Below are 15,994 nucleotides of genomic sequence, written 5' to 3' on the forward strand. Positions count from 1 at the left end.
TATTTTATTACTGCATGATTTTGTGATGTTATCTCCATTCTCCATTTTTTGGAACAACCATCTCAAAATGAATAACCAGTACTCATCATAAGCAAGCCCTGTGTAACTTCTGTCTACATTAGACTAGTAAGGCTAAAATTTGCAATGGTTTAGCTGAACATTAATTATTTGTGCATTGAAGCTTTACTGTTGCTGCTCTCCTGTGCTGAATAGGTATTAGTTTTTAGCATTTGGAAAAACGTCCCTCTTCAGATTAAAGATCATTTGACTAATACAAGCAGGAAAAAAAAAAAAAAAAAAACCCTTCAAGCAGTACAAAAAGTTTATTTCTTAAGCATTCAGCTTGAATACATGTGATCAAATCTCTTTGACCATAGAATAAAAAGAATGTTCCAAGATATGCTTTAAGCCAAGTTTCAGCCCACAGAGAATTTTCATAGTTGAATCTGAAACCGCTGGAAAACAGATCAAGTCCTGACACCACTAACAGTGGCATGTACAGTGCCTTAAAGGGGATAGAGAGTAAAATGTTCCATAGAAATGGCACCCTTAACTTGTACATTATGTAAAATTAAGTAAATTTAATGATTAAATAGTTGCATTTTTAAGTATTATTACAAGTTTACTTACAGAATGAGTACTGTTAGAGTCTTGTCGGTATGTCTGTGTTCCTCAATGAAGAGCCAAGATTTTTCAAGTTTTGGATAAAATGGTTTGAAGTGCTTCTCCAGTTTAATTCCCTAAACTTTTTCCATCCCCTTGATTCAAGACTCCCAAGCTACTGGAAAACACAGGGAAGCTTAGAAGATACAATGTTCCAAAGTAGTTAACTTTATAGCTAGATAACAGCATTAGCTAAACAGTAGTAGAGCAGTGGTCATGAAAATGGTATTTCATGGTACTTTAAAAAATGAGCTAATGTAAGCATTGATAGTGTTTTGTAATACTAATCGGAAGTTGAACCTGTGCTTAGTAGATATGACGTAGAGATCTTAAACAGGTCTGACCAAGGGAGTATCAAGGCTTTGCAGTTACCTTATTTAAGCTTCAAGCACAGCATAAGACATGCCATGAAATGCTGACACCCTTATCCTCCAGCTTAAGCAGTAGGGACAGGGGTTTTTTCTTTTCATACTTTAAAAGATCCTGTACAGGAGATCCTGTGACAGATGAACTGGCAAAACACTGATATTCTGCAGTCTATGGGGGAAGGTATGGCAAAATTGGCAAGTTATCTACATCCAGTTACCACCTTCCCACTCAGAGGGATTTAGCCAACCCTGATGAATGTTAATAAAAATACTAATACTTAAAGTAAAGGGTTGTCACCAAGTAATAAATTGGTATTCACAAATTACTTAAGATCTTTGTTGAGAATTGCATTAAGAATGCACCTAAAGACAATTACTACCTTTTTTTTTTTCCTTTGGCTTTCCAACTTGCATCTTGTTTCCTCAGCAGATGGCCTCTGCAATGGACATGCTGTTCTTGGGAAGTAAGTGATTCTTTTCAGCAGATAAAAGGATAGGCCTGCAACTAGACTAATAATTTCCAAGGTCTGACCTTGAGGGTGACCCTAGGTCTAATTCTGACTATGATTGCTGACTTAAAAGCCAAGATCAACTGTCCTGCAAAAAAAAAGTCTCATCATAACTGACAGTTGTGTATGGATATTAAACAAATAATTCATGCACAATATGGCTGTGATTCAACTTGTTTTTAAAATTCCTTCAAAACTGCATACTAAAGTAGGACACTAGTAAGTCAATTGAAAAGCTTTTCATGCCATTCTTGTACTGAACTGAAACCAGAAGGATGAAGGAAACTAACCTGTAGTACTAATGGCAGTTTCTCCTCCATTCTCGGTAAGGGTACTCTTTGCTAAAAGCATGCATACTGATAACATTATTAAGGAAGTACATGTCAATGTATAGTCTTCAGCTTTTATCCTTTATTACATACACAGCAAAGAAGGCAGCATTAGACACACACACAGTGTGTTACATCCATTCCATTCACAGCACACAAACGCGCACACACACAGCCTTAAAAAAGTGTTTGTGATAAGGAACATGTTATAAATGTTGTGATCTTTATCTTTAAGCCCCTGAGTTTTTTCTTATAGTTAGGTGAAAAGGCAATGAACAAGACTTTCCTTGCTCCGTAAGTGCTTTGTGCAATGTCCATAGAGGTCATAATCAAGTCTTTTTGGGAGGAGCAACATGAGCGTCTTACTCCCATAGTCTGTCTCTTATCGCTGTTTTTGCGCCAAATAGTTTCCAGTTATGTTTAGTCATCATACTCGGCTAATATAGCTCTCGGTCCTGTGATTAAAGTTAGGATCAGTTCTGCAGATCATAAATGAAATGCAATTGCCTCTTTGTCTCAAGAGATGTCATCTTGGTGATACTGTAGGACTAGAGAAGTTACCAGAATTTCGTGGGGACTGGAGAGGCATGGATGGAGAACTGGGTGACAGTTTTCTTGGGCTGCATAGATCACCATTGTGCAACTTCCACAGGAGTTCTTCATTTTCCATTGACAGACGTTTGTTTACTTTTGATTCCTTTTCTAGTGACTCCTGTAAAACAGCCTGCTCAGTAGAAAGTTGCCTGCAAAAATAAGATTTACATCAGTGCACATAATTCAGGTTGGAGGCTACATTACTGAACATAATTTTGAAACAGAACTTTTTGAAATTATATAAAACCCTGCTTTGATTGCAACTAAATTAGTTGCAATGAGGATCTGGTATGTTCTCATGCTTGTTGGATTTAAACTTGCAGCTTGCAGAGAGCAGGAGGAAGAGTCCTAGTAAGAAGCATTCCTAAAGACCAGTGAAGATGGCCAGAAAAAACATCTGAAAAGTGTTCCTTGTCCTACTTAAAATAACAGATGCCATGCTGGAGACTCTGGGCCTTGTTGCAGGCCCAGCTCTACATAGAGGCTGCAATTCTGTAGTTTCCTTCAAACTACAAGAGTTTGCCCATTTAAGCAATAGATGAAGTTGCAAAAACCTCAGACCCATTTAGATATTGCTGTTACTGCTAACCAAAACACACTTGTCTTTTCATCAATCTAAAGCTGGAGACAAATCACTAAATTGAAATGGTTAAAAGTAAAGCCAAGCCTATCTCACAAACCAACAATATTTAAAGACACTGTAACAATCTATTGTAAGACAATATTCCTGAGTTGCTCTCTCTTCATTGAAATACTATTTCAGAGCACTGAAGAACATGATGAGCCTTTAACTCCCTGCAATCTGTTCCCGTTTGTTTCTGTATCAGAATGCAGATTTGTATAGATATGTGTGGGAAAGAAAGGAGTGTATTCTTTCTAAGCACTCAAACAAAAAACTGGTCACTGTAATATTTGCACTGATTTTTTTTTTCTCCCCTAGTCACAGGAACACCTTCTCCTGATTAATAAGAATATCTAGAAGTCCTCAGATATTTTTCACCTCGAAAGTTCCATGTGTTTGTCCATTCGAGCTTTCAATTCTTCATTTTCTTGCTGAAACTTCTTCAATTTATCCATTAAGATTGTATTGTTTTCCACCTTTCAAAAAAATGTCACAGATTAAAATAAAACCCATACGCTAATACGTACGCTCATCAGGCTATTGACTGAATTATAACAGACATTCATAATCTGGAGTTTGCAGACCGTATTACAATAAATGCAAAAAACATACAGAATGACCTTGGAGTAATGTAAGACTGACCTGCTGTAATGGTTTAATATTCTCTAATAGTCAAAAGAGCGTACTGATTTTATTCTTGCATAACACTGGCATTTTGCCACTTGTGCTGATTAAATACCAGCAAAAAACTGGGTAAGGTATCTACTAATTGACTATCTAGTTACTTACAGCATTTTCGTAGTAGCTGTGGACAACAGACTTTCTTGAAATAACATGATAAAGTGACAAATTTGAGAGCTCCCCTATGTAATCAGCTCTCCCTGCTGCTCTCATTTCACTTTGTAACTGCAGGATGTTATCAAAAGTTAGGGAAAAACAGTGATTAAATGGCTGAATATTCCAAGGCCTTTTAAACTGACAATCTTTAGTCAGAATACAGGAAGTTTTTCTAGGATTTTTGCACAGTAATTGTAGACCAGTGGTACAGGACAACACACGATGCTGTGCAATGCTGAACAGCTGACATGAAAGTATTGCTTGGTATCCAAACCCCTTCCTATACATCCTCATTAAAATCTTGCGCAAGTATTACAAGAGCATTCAAAGGCCCCACCCAGGACACAGACCCAGTTCTGCCATTCAAATAAGAATACACAATTACAAATTGTGCCCCCCAAATTGTCTTCTCATGTGGAATTACAGACAGATGAGGAACAAAGCCACACAACTAAACAAGCAGCTGAAAAATAATAGCTAAAATGTTTGATCTAAGCTAATCAACTCTAGATGAAAAGATTAAAATATTTATTCAATATCATATTTGATATTAATTAGTTGCATTTTATCTACCTCAGGTGGGTTTCTCTTTTTGTTTAATTAAGATCAGTTCTGTGTTAACATTTCCCTGACAGTGCAGGCCAGAATTCTGGGTACAAGCTCAAAAGGTTCTTCTGTAATACTTGAGCAAATGGTAGCAGGTAAGGATTTTTCTTTGGAGTAGGAGAGGAGAGAGGACAGGAGATGTGGAAGGGCCCCAAGATGATCCTGTGCTGCCCGCTACAGTCTATGCGAACAAACCAGTAGTTGTCTTAGAGGTTAAAAGGTTATTTGCAGCATCTGGTAATTCCTTTCCCCCTCTGCATTACAACCCAATATTGATATAATTGTACCTGCAATGTGAGCGTATCACATTATAATTTAATGTTTCCTTTTAAGCAAAAGGTTAATCCTTGCACATAAGTCTCACCAGCCTGAATTCATTATCAGAAGATAACTTGGAGACATGGTCCTAAATTGCCAGACCCCAAGGGAAGCTCACCAATTTTTCCATCTTCATTAGCTTTATATCCTGCTGATGTAGTTTCTCATTCTTGATCTCCAGAACTGCTTTCAAACTTTCCAGTTCCTGTTCCAGATACATAATCTGCGGGTTTTTCTGAAAGATTTCCATAGAATTTGCTTATTACCCTGTATTTCAGGAACAAGTTAAGTATGTTTCTGCTATTTAGGAAGAGAAAGAAAATAAATGTGGTACCGAGAGTTACTTGTTCCAAGAAGTGAAATTGAGCTGGACAGTTTTGAATAAAAACGATCTGGTATCACTTTCCCCTCTGATTTTGTTTGTTCTTCAGTTTAGGACAGTTGCAGTTTTTCTTAGAAGAAAGCATTTAGAAAATTTTTTTGTACAAATGTGGAAAAACACTTGCGAATCAAAAGCAAGGCACTAGTGCTGTCACAGCAAAACTCATTTTGTGGGCATGCCCAAAGGCTCTCTCTAAGGCTACAAGTTCCACAACTTATTTCATTTTACTCATAACTCATCCCCAAAAGTTATTTGAGTAAATATTTTAAAAGTTTTCAGGTGCTGGAGTAGCACCCAAAGTTTAAACCTATAAACTTGACTGTAGCTAATTTTCACTGTTTCGAGTCTGAAGGTAGCTCTTACAAAGTAATCAAAAGTTGTCATTTTTACACTCTTCCTAATGGCTTAGCAATGCAACAGCAAATACCAGTCTTGTGCTGTTGTAGAGTGACTCATCTACTATACAGCAAGTCGGGACTTGAATCTGAATTTTTTTCTTTGGTCAGATACATTTCCATCAAGGATCTCTTCTCCAGAGTAAGGAACCATTTGAACTTTGCAGAGTAAAACATATTCTTAAGATTTCAAAGATGAAGTCACAAGCAAAGTAAGGAGAAATAATTAAGTTTCGATCCATTTACAGGTAGCATGAGTGGAACAGAAACAGAAGACAATCAATGATTAAGCGTATTGTGTAATTAAGTTTATCTTTAAAAACAAACAAAACTTGTTTTAGCGTATTTTGGTAAGACTACTGGTGTACTGAGTTGAGTAACAGCTTCATTGCCACATCAGAAAAGTAACAACTTGCAGGGAGATGACCTGCAGTTTTGTGGGATGCAGCCCACAGACAGTGTCAGAGTGCTACGCTGGAGAGTAAGGACACAACCAGTACCGTTCACAGTTAATGCAGAGGCCAAATCAGCAATGCATTTCATTCTCCTGGCACTTTAAGGGTTGTGGCATTTGTGATTCTTATCGAATTTCTACTTTTGAACAGAAGTCTGTATGTGGAAATGCTGCTGTGTCTCAGAGAAAGAGGCAAAAAATTTGCAAATTTGCACTTAATTCTTTCTTTTTATGGCTTTACACAGAATTTAGGAGCTATGGACAAAWATGTCAATTTTTTTTTTTTTAAATTTCCTCCTCTGCCCCTGAGTTAAAATTTTCTTTTTTAAAAGTTGCATCTGAGCTACCGTGTTAGTTATTCACACTACAGCACAAAGTCAGATAAAAAGATTGAAATGTCTAGATAAGATTTTTACAAAAAAACAACAACAACAACAACACCTACACAAAATCCTACAGGAATATCAAGTGACACTATTTAGATAAAACTGGAGAATTAAAAATACACCTCTGTCTTCAAAAGGCTAATGGAAATTTCTTACTGTGCAGAATTTGTATTTAGCACAGAAGAGTCTACTGGGTCAGATTAATCTTTTTCCATAGAGAAGCCTCAAGCTTATGAAGCTGTCTTATACTAACTGTCATTCCCCCACTCTCAGGATGGGAAAGGTATTTGCAGTTGTGTAAAAGGCACTGACTATTGCTCCTTTAAATTACATAACATCTGAACATATTTCTGGAATGCAGTTCAAACTCCCAAGTGCAGCCTCCCCGTGATGTCTGCTTTGGGATCATCCCTCCCAACCACAGCAGTGTATTGCAGTTGCAGATTCCCCCTGCTGCAGCTCTGCCCCGCCACTAGAGTAAGCGGTGAGAGAGAAAAATTAAATTCCAGTGTAAACTAGAATAACTTCTATTAGTAAGTCTGCACTTGATGCACACAAAGCAGATGCTTTCTCTGGCTTTCTCTGTACAGCTCACAAGCAAGGTAGTTGCTAGAGTAAGAGACAAGACAGTTGGCTGCAAGAACATTTTAGTAACAAATAATTTATCTGGATGTTCTAATCACATTAACTTAAAACTCCTTCAATACATTCCCAAAGACCAACTACTTGTCATTCTTGGAAAGAATTAGAATGCTACATAGCTGCCAGTTATATTAGGAAGTTAATTCTGATGCAGATAGAGTAGGTGCTACTTTGTGTACCAACTTAGTTCAGGTGTATGCCTTTCAACAATGGCTATTAATGTACTAGTTTGTCCATATCATCTACTGCACGTATTTTCACTACTGGAGCAAACCTTTTACATTATGCAACAACCACCCCTCCCCCCCCAAAAAAAAAACAAAAAAAACCCCAGGCCTACAAGATTTGTTCATCTGCTTTACTTTTGAGGATCAGGACTTACAAGATTGGCTTTTTCTTTGGCTATTTGTTTTTGCTCTTCTAATTTCAGCTTCTCACTTAGAGAGTCGTTTTCACATTTTAATTCATCAATCTTTTTCTGAAACAAGAAGATATGGTATAGTTAGGCCAGTTCAGTGTATATCTCAAGACCTTGCAAGTTTTACTCTGTTGCCATGTCTCAAACCCTTAACAAACCTCTAGCAATTCCTGCTTCTCTTTAAAGGAATCCTGAAGTGACTTCCTTTCAGATTCATGGGCACTCTTGAGCTCTGAAACAAATTTTTTTTTTGCAGATTTATAATATTGTATAAGACATGAAAAAAAAAAAAGTGAGAAGCAAACATACACAGTCAATTACAAAAAACATGGAAAAAACATTAGAACATCTATCATTACCATTTCAAACAATATGGATATACAAAGTATCAGATTTATTGCTGCTTCAGATTTGTTGATCATCCCCTCACACATAAACTTCATTCTATTTAATTAGCTGACAGCATGTCAACTTTGAAAGCATTCATCTACAGGCAACAAATGGAGGAATTGAGCACGGGAAACCAAGAAATGCATCTGAAAAAAGCTGAACTTCTGAAAGGAAAGATGACGAATTGAAATTATGTTTTCCAGGAGCTTCTATAAAAAGATTTCATCTCTATACTCATTCATACTTTGGAGATGTCAAGCAGAAGACATTGCTCCTTGATTGCAGTGGAAGTGTCACCAGTTTTAATGAAGCAAAAGTCTCATTAGAAACTGGGCTGTCAAGTGGAGTTGGACGGAGGGAGGAAATCCTCTCTTCAGTCAATTAAGATGCAACGCCACTTAGAACTGAGCACACTCACCCCCTGCCCTGAAAAACAACCTTCACCCCAGTACGGTGTAAATAATGTGTAATATTTCTCAACTAGAGAAACATTTCTATCTTTATCTGGGAAGTACACAACCCCACTTTTCCTGGATTTCAATTCTGAGGTGCTCCTTATAAAAACATGGCGGGGGAAGCAATTTATTTGTTACCTTGAAATTTTGAGGGTAGTCTGCAATTTAGACACATCTTTTACTGAAAGAAGAAATGAACTCCAATCTTAAACTGTTTTGAAGGTTTCATTCAACTATAATGGGATTACAATTATTTCTGTAAGTAAAATAAGCCTTGTTCTCTTCCAAAGGAAGGAATTTTGACAATGTTATTAAACACAGCTGATTATCAAGAACAATTAAATGGAAATGTTGATGAAAAGTCAAATATTTATGTTTAGAACTAGCAGAACTATAGAGCATTTACTTGAATACAAAATACTTGCCTGAAAAAGAAGATTCATATTCCTTTTTTAGCTCCTCCACTTTTTCTGAGTGGCTGCTTTCGAGTTCCAGCTTAAAGTTTTCATGTGTGATGTTTAAGTTGTCAACCTGCAATATGACAATATGATTTCCTCCCCTGCAGCATATCAAATTAATTCATGTTTAAAGAAGCATTATTAGCATGACTTTATGCAGTATGTTGAGTACATGTTTTGGATAGTCTAGGTAGCACTTAAAGGTAGTATAAAATGTGAGAAACTAAGCCACAGACAGCACTTAGTAGATGAGAGTGATGCTGTATAGTTCACAGATACTAACAGGATGATGCAACTATCTGTCACATACATGGAATTGTTGCAAAGCAAGTTCACAGGCCAGATGTGTTTTTATAAATCTTAAAACCGAAGCTGACGCAAATACCCAGTAGAGCTCCAAAAGTCATTGGAGTCTGCAGAACATTAGGAATCTGCACCATGTTTAAACATTAAGATCTGGACAGCTTAGTGTAGTAACATTTTTCTAGTTGCAATAAAGGGGAATTTCGCATTAGATGAAGCAACCAACTCCATTAGCAGCAAAAATCAGGACAGTCTGAAGGCTCACTGTAACAGAAAGCAATTACTAGGGAACACTTCTACTTCAGGTGTCACAAACCTGCTCTTGGAGTTGTGCTTTGTACTTTTCAGCTTCTTCAATGCAGATGCTTTGGAGTTTCTCACATTCTGCAGTGTAAAACTGTTTAAGCCTCTCCTCCAGCTCAGCTAAATCGTTATGATGTTGCTGATTTAACTTCTGCACAAATCCTTCATAAGCAGCTTGCAGCTCATTCCTGTCTCTCTCCAATTTCTCACAAGCTGCAGAAGTGGTTACTGAAGATTTCAAAAGAAAAAATAATCAAGTTCAACGCTAAATTCACATTTAGTCTTTGTTACAGGTATTAAAGATAGCAATGAATACTCTGCACAACAATAGCATTATACAAAYATAATTTATCTATAAATTAGTGCCACTTCCATATAAAAAGATGATCTTTAAGATCTTCGGAAAAATTCTGAATTCACAGTTCAGTGCTTCTTATGCTGAGAATTATTTGAATCTGGAGTTACATCAGGAACCCATATAAAGAACACAAATGTGACAGTTTGTCATGACATAAAAGATACATCAATGAATGTCTCACTAGAGATACTGGAGTGCTCCAATAAAAAAGGTAATTGGATTTCCTACTTCACCTAATTTGATCCCATTTCAGTAGTGGATTTCTCAGAGTACTTCACTTCTTCCTATGTAAACCACTTCGCTAAATTGGAAAGTCCTAATATCCTGAAGGCCATCCATTCAACATGTTAATTACAATAAGATATGCAACAGAGAAGCAATTCTAGCCTCACATGGGCTACCCAATACGGAGTGATAGCAAACACCAAACCTCCAATCTGAAACACACTACCAACATGCATAGGCCTAAGATATTTAAATATGCAAGATGCAGGATAATTTCAGGCAAAGTGCAGAGTAGTAAGAAAACAAAAGAAATATACTGTATTTCTCTTTCCATTTATATTAAACACAGGCCAGCTAAGACAACTGCCTAGGTTTGTCTCCCCATATTTACAGGCGATTAAAAGATAAGGTAGAAGTTAGTAACTTCTACTTCTGAGTTTTAAATTTAGTATTCACAACCCCAGCCAGAAGAATCTTAATAGGGGGAATCATTTTTCTACCACTAATATGGCTGCAACAAACATCTTACACAGTTCCAGCTGCACCCAACAGCTAGAAGCAAGGTGAAATACAAGCATGCGATCCCTGAATACCATAAGCAAATTGCTTATATACAGCCTCTAGTGCTTTTGTTTAAAATAAATAAATAGATTAGCCAACATATGTCTATTTAAGAGAAAAAATAACTGGAATGTTAATGTAATCTTGGATTAAATACAGGAAGAGAAGTCATACATACATGCACTTTATAACTGCTTGGCAGACTGCCCGAACAATATCAATTTAAACTCTATATAAAAGCATTGGAAGATTCATGAATCTGTATAGGCATTACAGGAAATTCTTAGCACAACTTTGTTTGAGCCTTAAGATATATACAGTACAATATCTTAAAGTATAGATTCCCAAATCAGTACTGGTCTCAGCTGCTAGGGAGAGCAGTCTTTCCAAGCAGAGTGCCTGAAATTATGTACTTGTCAGATTCCCACTTTGCTAAAGCTCATCAAGAGCAAGTGAGTAACTGAACGGATGCTACTTGCACTCTGATTTAAGGAAACTGTAATGAAGTCTTGGCTCTATAGCAATCACCTGGAACCTGCACTTGAACTAACAAGCGTAAAAGAGTGAGATGTACTGCATCAAAATCAGTTTGAGGTGTATCTACCTGAACTAGTTCTAACAGGCTTAGCTTTGTGCTAGTTCTGTTTAAAAGGTCTGCTGATGGGACAGGTGTAAACAGAGCTGTTCATCCCATAACAGGCAATAACCCAACAAAAGGCTCAACAAAAACATACCAGAACACTCTCTGCAACCAAAGCTAATTTCACAGCTTTCTATAGTTGGAGGGAAAATGGTCATCAACAAGTAAGGTTTTTATTAAGCTTTCTTTATTCCTTACGCCCACGTCTGTAATAACTGCTTCCTTTCAGGAAAAATAAAACATTAATATTCACACTTCTATCACAGCACATTGGTGTAAAGTTACTGAATATATATGCTTTGCATTGTCATGTTTTGGGGGGAAAGGAACATTGTGGGATAAGGGGCTTTATTTTATAAGGCAAAGGAACAGGCAGAGAGCCAAACAGAGCCATTACAGTCACATGCAGAACTGATCTGATCATTTATAGCAGAGTAAGAGGTATAGCTGAGAGGCAATCAACTCACATGCCTCATTTGAAATAATTGTAGCAAAATGCTTCAAATGACCCATTTCCTTTAAAAAGGAAGGAGGAAGAAACAGTCATCTAATTCTTTATTTGTAAGGCCAGAGTCATGCATTTGCCTCTGTTTAAAAGAATTTGCCTTCTATCATTCTCTTATCTTTAAATGTCAGATGGCCAAGCATGTACAATTTCAGGTGATGCGTAACATTTTATAGAACAGAGAAGTCAAACAACAAACCACGCCTTTACTAAAGAAAATAGTCATGTTAGTTCTCGTTCAGCCAGTTTGCAAGTCAGATTTATGAGAAGACTAATGGCACAAAGAAACAAAACTAACTTTTAAAACCTGCACTGGAAGTTGAAGGCTGTGTTACCTTGAAGGTAATGCCTGGCCTCTAAAATGCTTCCTTGCAGATTACAACTCTGATCTTGACAGAATCAGAGAGGAGTCCCTGTCCTTCAAACATGGGCCAGAATGACCCTTACGATGGCTTACGTGAGCTCCAAGCGTCACGGCAATGCAGGAGGCTGCACATGAGAAGTTCCTGCCAAAGCTCTGATCAAAGAATTGTTCACTGGCAACTAAGAGAGCTCCTGCAAGCCAAAGCGGTCTGTCCCTGCATTCGAGGCCCGTAAGTGTCTGCAGCAAGTATTTTGCACAGCCCTATCCACCTCCACAATGAATAATACTAATGACTATAGGTTGCCTTATTTTAAGAAAGTGACAAGCCATGAAAAAAGGCAAACAATTCCTTAAACTGGCCGCTCATACACAGCAAGGGGAAGCTGCAAAAGTTGTGACTAACCAAATTGGAGATGCTGACTATTCAACCTAAGAGTTTTCTTATAAAACTGGAGCTTAGTTTTGAAGACAACTTTGGTAACCAAAGGATGTGCTCTTCCAGCAGCAGAGGGATCTGTTGCACAAAATGTCTATTTCAGCTTCTCATCCCCTTCAGAGACACTTGCCATGCACGCTCCCCCGTTTTTGTACGCTACTGTAGTGTTCCCTTGCCTTCCTCTCCCCTCCGAAAGCACTACCCCCTGCAATTCCACATCTTCATTATGCCACACATTAAAAGAGACTACAGGCCCTGAGCGCAAAAACAACAGAAGATAAATGGCCCAACAGCATTTGAGAGGAAAAAAAAAAAAAAAAAAAAAATCAAACCATACAGATGAAGAGAGGCACTGACCATTTATCCATTAAGTAGGTTCAATCTGTAACACTAAACAGTTTTAAGCTTTCAGCATGCTTATAGAATAGAGGGAATGCTGTACTTTGCAAGATTTTCTTCATTATTCCAACAGCAAAACCATCAATATTTTATCGCACTTATTTGTCCCAGCCAATCATACAACACTCCCTCTCCCTCTCATGCCCTGTATTATTAAAGCAGGAAGCAGGTTTAATCTGCATTTTTAGGCTGCTTAACACCTGTTTTATTATAAATTAAGAATTTAACTCTTTTGGGCAAAACCTCTGGCAACCACAGGAAGCTTCTGAAATTTGATAACAGGATATCTTCCAATCAGAAATGCTGTTTTTAACATGCAAAATTAACATTCATGTTTAATTATTAAACAATGGCCACTACTGCTGCATGTATTTCACCGCAAAGCTTTTTGTGTGCCAGAACTGTAAAAAAAACAGGAACAGAACCGACACATGGCAACTGCCTGCAGCAGTATGAACTGCAGCGAATCCAAAGCACACAAACGGTAGCACCAGGGGAAGGAGGGCAGTGCGCAAGGGCACATGTGGCCTTGGCCATTTCTCAGTATCCCCAAGAAATCTATTTCACATTTTCAATAAAAGCATCCAAAGGATAAACGCTTACACCTGTGAGATATTGCCTCACAAAATTTAGTTTGTTCTTATTCTAACTATATAACAATTCGTAACTAAACCAGTTCAGCCCTTCTGTCTCAAATGCTTCCATGAAAATATTTTTCAAGTTTTATTTCCCTAAAAGTCACCATAACCATAGCTCTAAGAAGATGAAACAGTATTGATCTTTTTTTTTTGAATCCTAAATTATTTCAAAACAAATTATCTTCATAAAATTGTCTAGGTCACTCACTGATCTAACTGTGACTTAAGAAAAATCCATTAGTATGTCCAATTCATCATTTTGGAAATGCAATACACTAGAACAGTTAACTAGCAGCATTTTAATATGTTTGGGGGATGTGGAAAGGCAATAATTACCCCCCCGCCAAATTAAGTATTTTAACATGGTGTTTTGTCACAGTGTAATATTTTATTGCTCTAACTTTATATTCCACAGTGGAAGATTTATGTATATGTTCCTTCGACCAGTAAGCCTGCTGGAGCCATAAAAGCTCCCTACAGATTTTTTTTTTTTAGTCTAATAATATATTCATGTTTTCGGCAGATTCTCAATATTGGAAATTCTTCTGCCCAAACATCATTTTTATTACCAAGTTCCTCTTGACATTACTTTTATGAGATTAATGGTAGAAAACATTAAGTCACATTTCATATTTCTGTTCTTGGGCAAGCCGAAATGAGATAGGTTAACCAAAAGCATGCTTTAAGCTACAGTTTAGTGTGTATGGTTGAATACATCTGAGGCATTCAAGTATCTGCAAGGAAGTAAGTTCCTGCCCTCTAATACAGGAAATACTACAGTATCAGCAGGCAGGCAAGAGCGTGACCTCTGGAAGTGAGATCTCCTCCCCCACCAATAATTGATAGAAATGTCTATTAACTATTAAGCATTTTTAAAGATCATCATAACCTGAAACCAAATCACATTCACCCCATCCTTCAGTAAAACAAAAGTCTTTTTATCCCAACCTACAAAACACTTTAAAAGTCATTTATTAATAAAGGGTAACAAAATAGCATTTTAAAGAAAATATTCTTGAGCAATTGCCATAAAGCAAAAGGAGAAGAAACAGAGTTTAGACATATGGCTATACAGGATACATGCAAGTCTCCAGCCCACTGAAAAAGGCTAATGAATTGCAACTTTCAGACAGTCAACGTGCAGCCTGAGTCAGCTCTGCACCTGCTGCTCTGTGGCAGTATTGAACTGGATCACGTCCAAGACAGTTGCAAAGAGACTCTAGAACAATTTGGAATGCAATTAAATTTAAAGGGTTAGTTTTGTGTCTCTGAAAAAACATGCAACTCTTGCAATTTCTACTTACCTAATTAAACAGGTAACTAAGAATAATTTGTACATTATCTTATATGTTAATGAGAGGAGAAAGAGGAGACAAACAGAGCCTTCATAGCAGCTCCAGGTTCCCAGAACAAAGGCATTTATATTCAAAGCTTTTAGGTTTAGGCCTTGTGGCCAGAGTTTGTAAGGAAATCTAAGTTAAGAATGTGACTGTTCCTGTATATGAACTCCTTTGAAAAGCCTTTCTTTAAATCCATCATCATTGTTATCTCTCACATGCATTTCCAAATACTGAAATCGGAAAATGAAGTGTCCGGTAACCATCAGCCACATGAAAGTCTTCTAGATGCTCTGCTCAGCAATGCGGTAGTTACAAAAGTGAGGTTATAAGATCATGATGCATATTTAAATCATTCCAAAAGAAAACATTTGCACGCATTTATTAAGCTAACGGGTATCCTGGTAAAAAGGGTAATACAGAATAATCTAGTAAACTGACTATTTGATAGCAAGCCAATTTGGTTTTGCAAGGTAAATAAAGGAGCTTGGGAGTGTACACAATTAAACTTCAAAGGAACAAACTGGGGACTCAGTACTGTGCAAGGTGCAAGCTGCAAGAGATTTCTTGTTTGTCTCAAACTTGACAACACGCAGTGCACAGACTACCCTAAGCTTGACACACCTGGTTCCTCTTCCTAGACTGCCAGTTCCCAAAATGTAATGCATGTTGTTTTAAAAACAGCTGGGGATGCCATGAGACACATACAATATGTACATGCAGCCTAAGTAAGATTCAAACTGTACTTTACTTTCTGAGCTCACCTGTGCCTAACTCGTACTGTTTATTAAGATATACAGCACTTAAGATTTCCATAGGCTGTTTTGAGGTAAGTTCAGCTATATCCATTTAACAGTGACAGTACAAAGCTGCTTAGTGGGTGTATGTATGGACAGATTATTTGCAGCTAAGACTAACGTCACATGAGTTTTGTTCTTACACCTTGTCAGCCAGTGAGGTCTGGCTTTTTTTTTTTTTTTTTTGTTAACCTAACCATTTTAAAACTTGTTCAAATTGAAGACTTGCCTAGTTTTTTTTATTTCTGTGATTAAATCCATTCCATTTCACATGCTGGGGAGAGAGACATGCAGACATGTGA

The 15,994-nt window shown here is 37.2% G+C and overlaps 1 protein-coding gene across 1 annotated transcript in view; it reads right to left on the reverse strand.

Moving 5' to 3' along the window:
- Positions 1-304: 304 nt before the first annotated feature.
- MTUS1 (microtubule associated scaffold protein 1) overlaps positions 305-15,994 on the reverse strand; it is a 52,673-nt gene continuing 36,983 nt past the window's right edge. The window contains exons 4-10 of the mRNA XM_026078180.1: positions 9,446-9,660; positions 8,794-8,899; positions 7,682-7,755; positions 7,488-7,583; positions 4,965-5,081; positions 3,464-3,561; positions 305-2,612 (exon numbers count right to left, since the gene is read on the reverse strand). Of these exons, the coding sequence (XP_025933965.1) occupies positions 2,396-2,612; positions 3,464-3,561; positions 4,965-5,081; positions 7,488-7,583; positions 7,682-7,755; positions 8,794-8,899; positions 9,446-9,660 (923 nt within the window). The 3' untranslated portion in view covers positions 305-2,395. The remainder of the gene's footprint in view (positions 2,613-3,463; positions 3,562-4,964; positions 5,082-7,487; positions 7,584-7,681; positions 7,756-8,793; positions 8,900-9,445; positions 9,661-15,994) is intronic.

This window comes from Apteryx rowi, unplaced genomic scaffold, assembly GCF_003343035.1.
Source record: "Apteryx rowi isolate R43461 unplaced genomic scaffold, aptRow1 scaffold_472, whole genome shotgun sequence".
Lineage (NCBI taxonomy): Eukaryota > Metazoa > Chordata > Aves > Apterygiformes > Apterygidae > Apteryx > Apteryx rowi.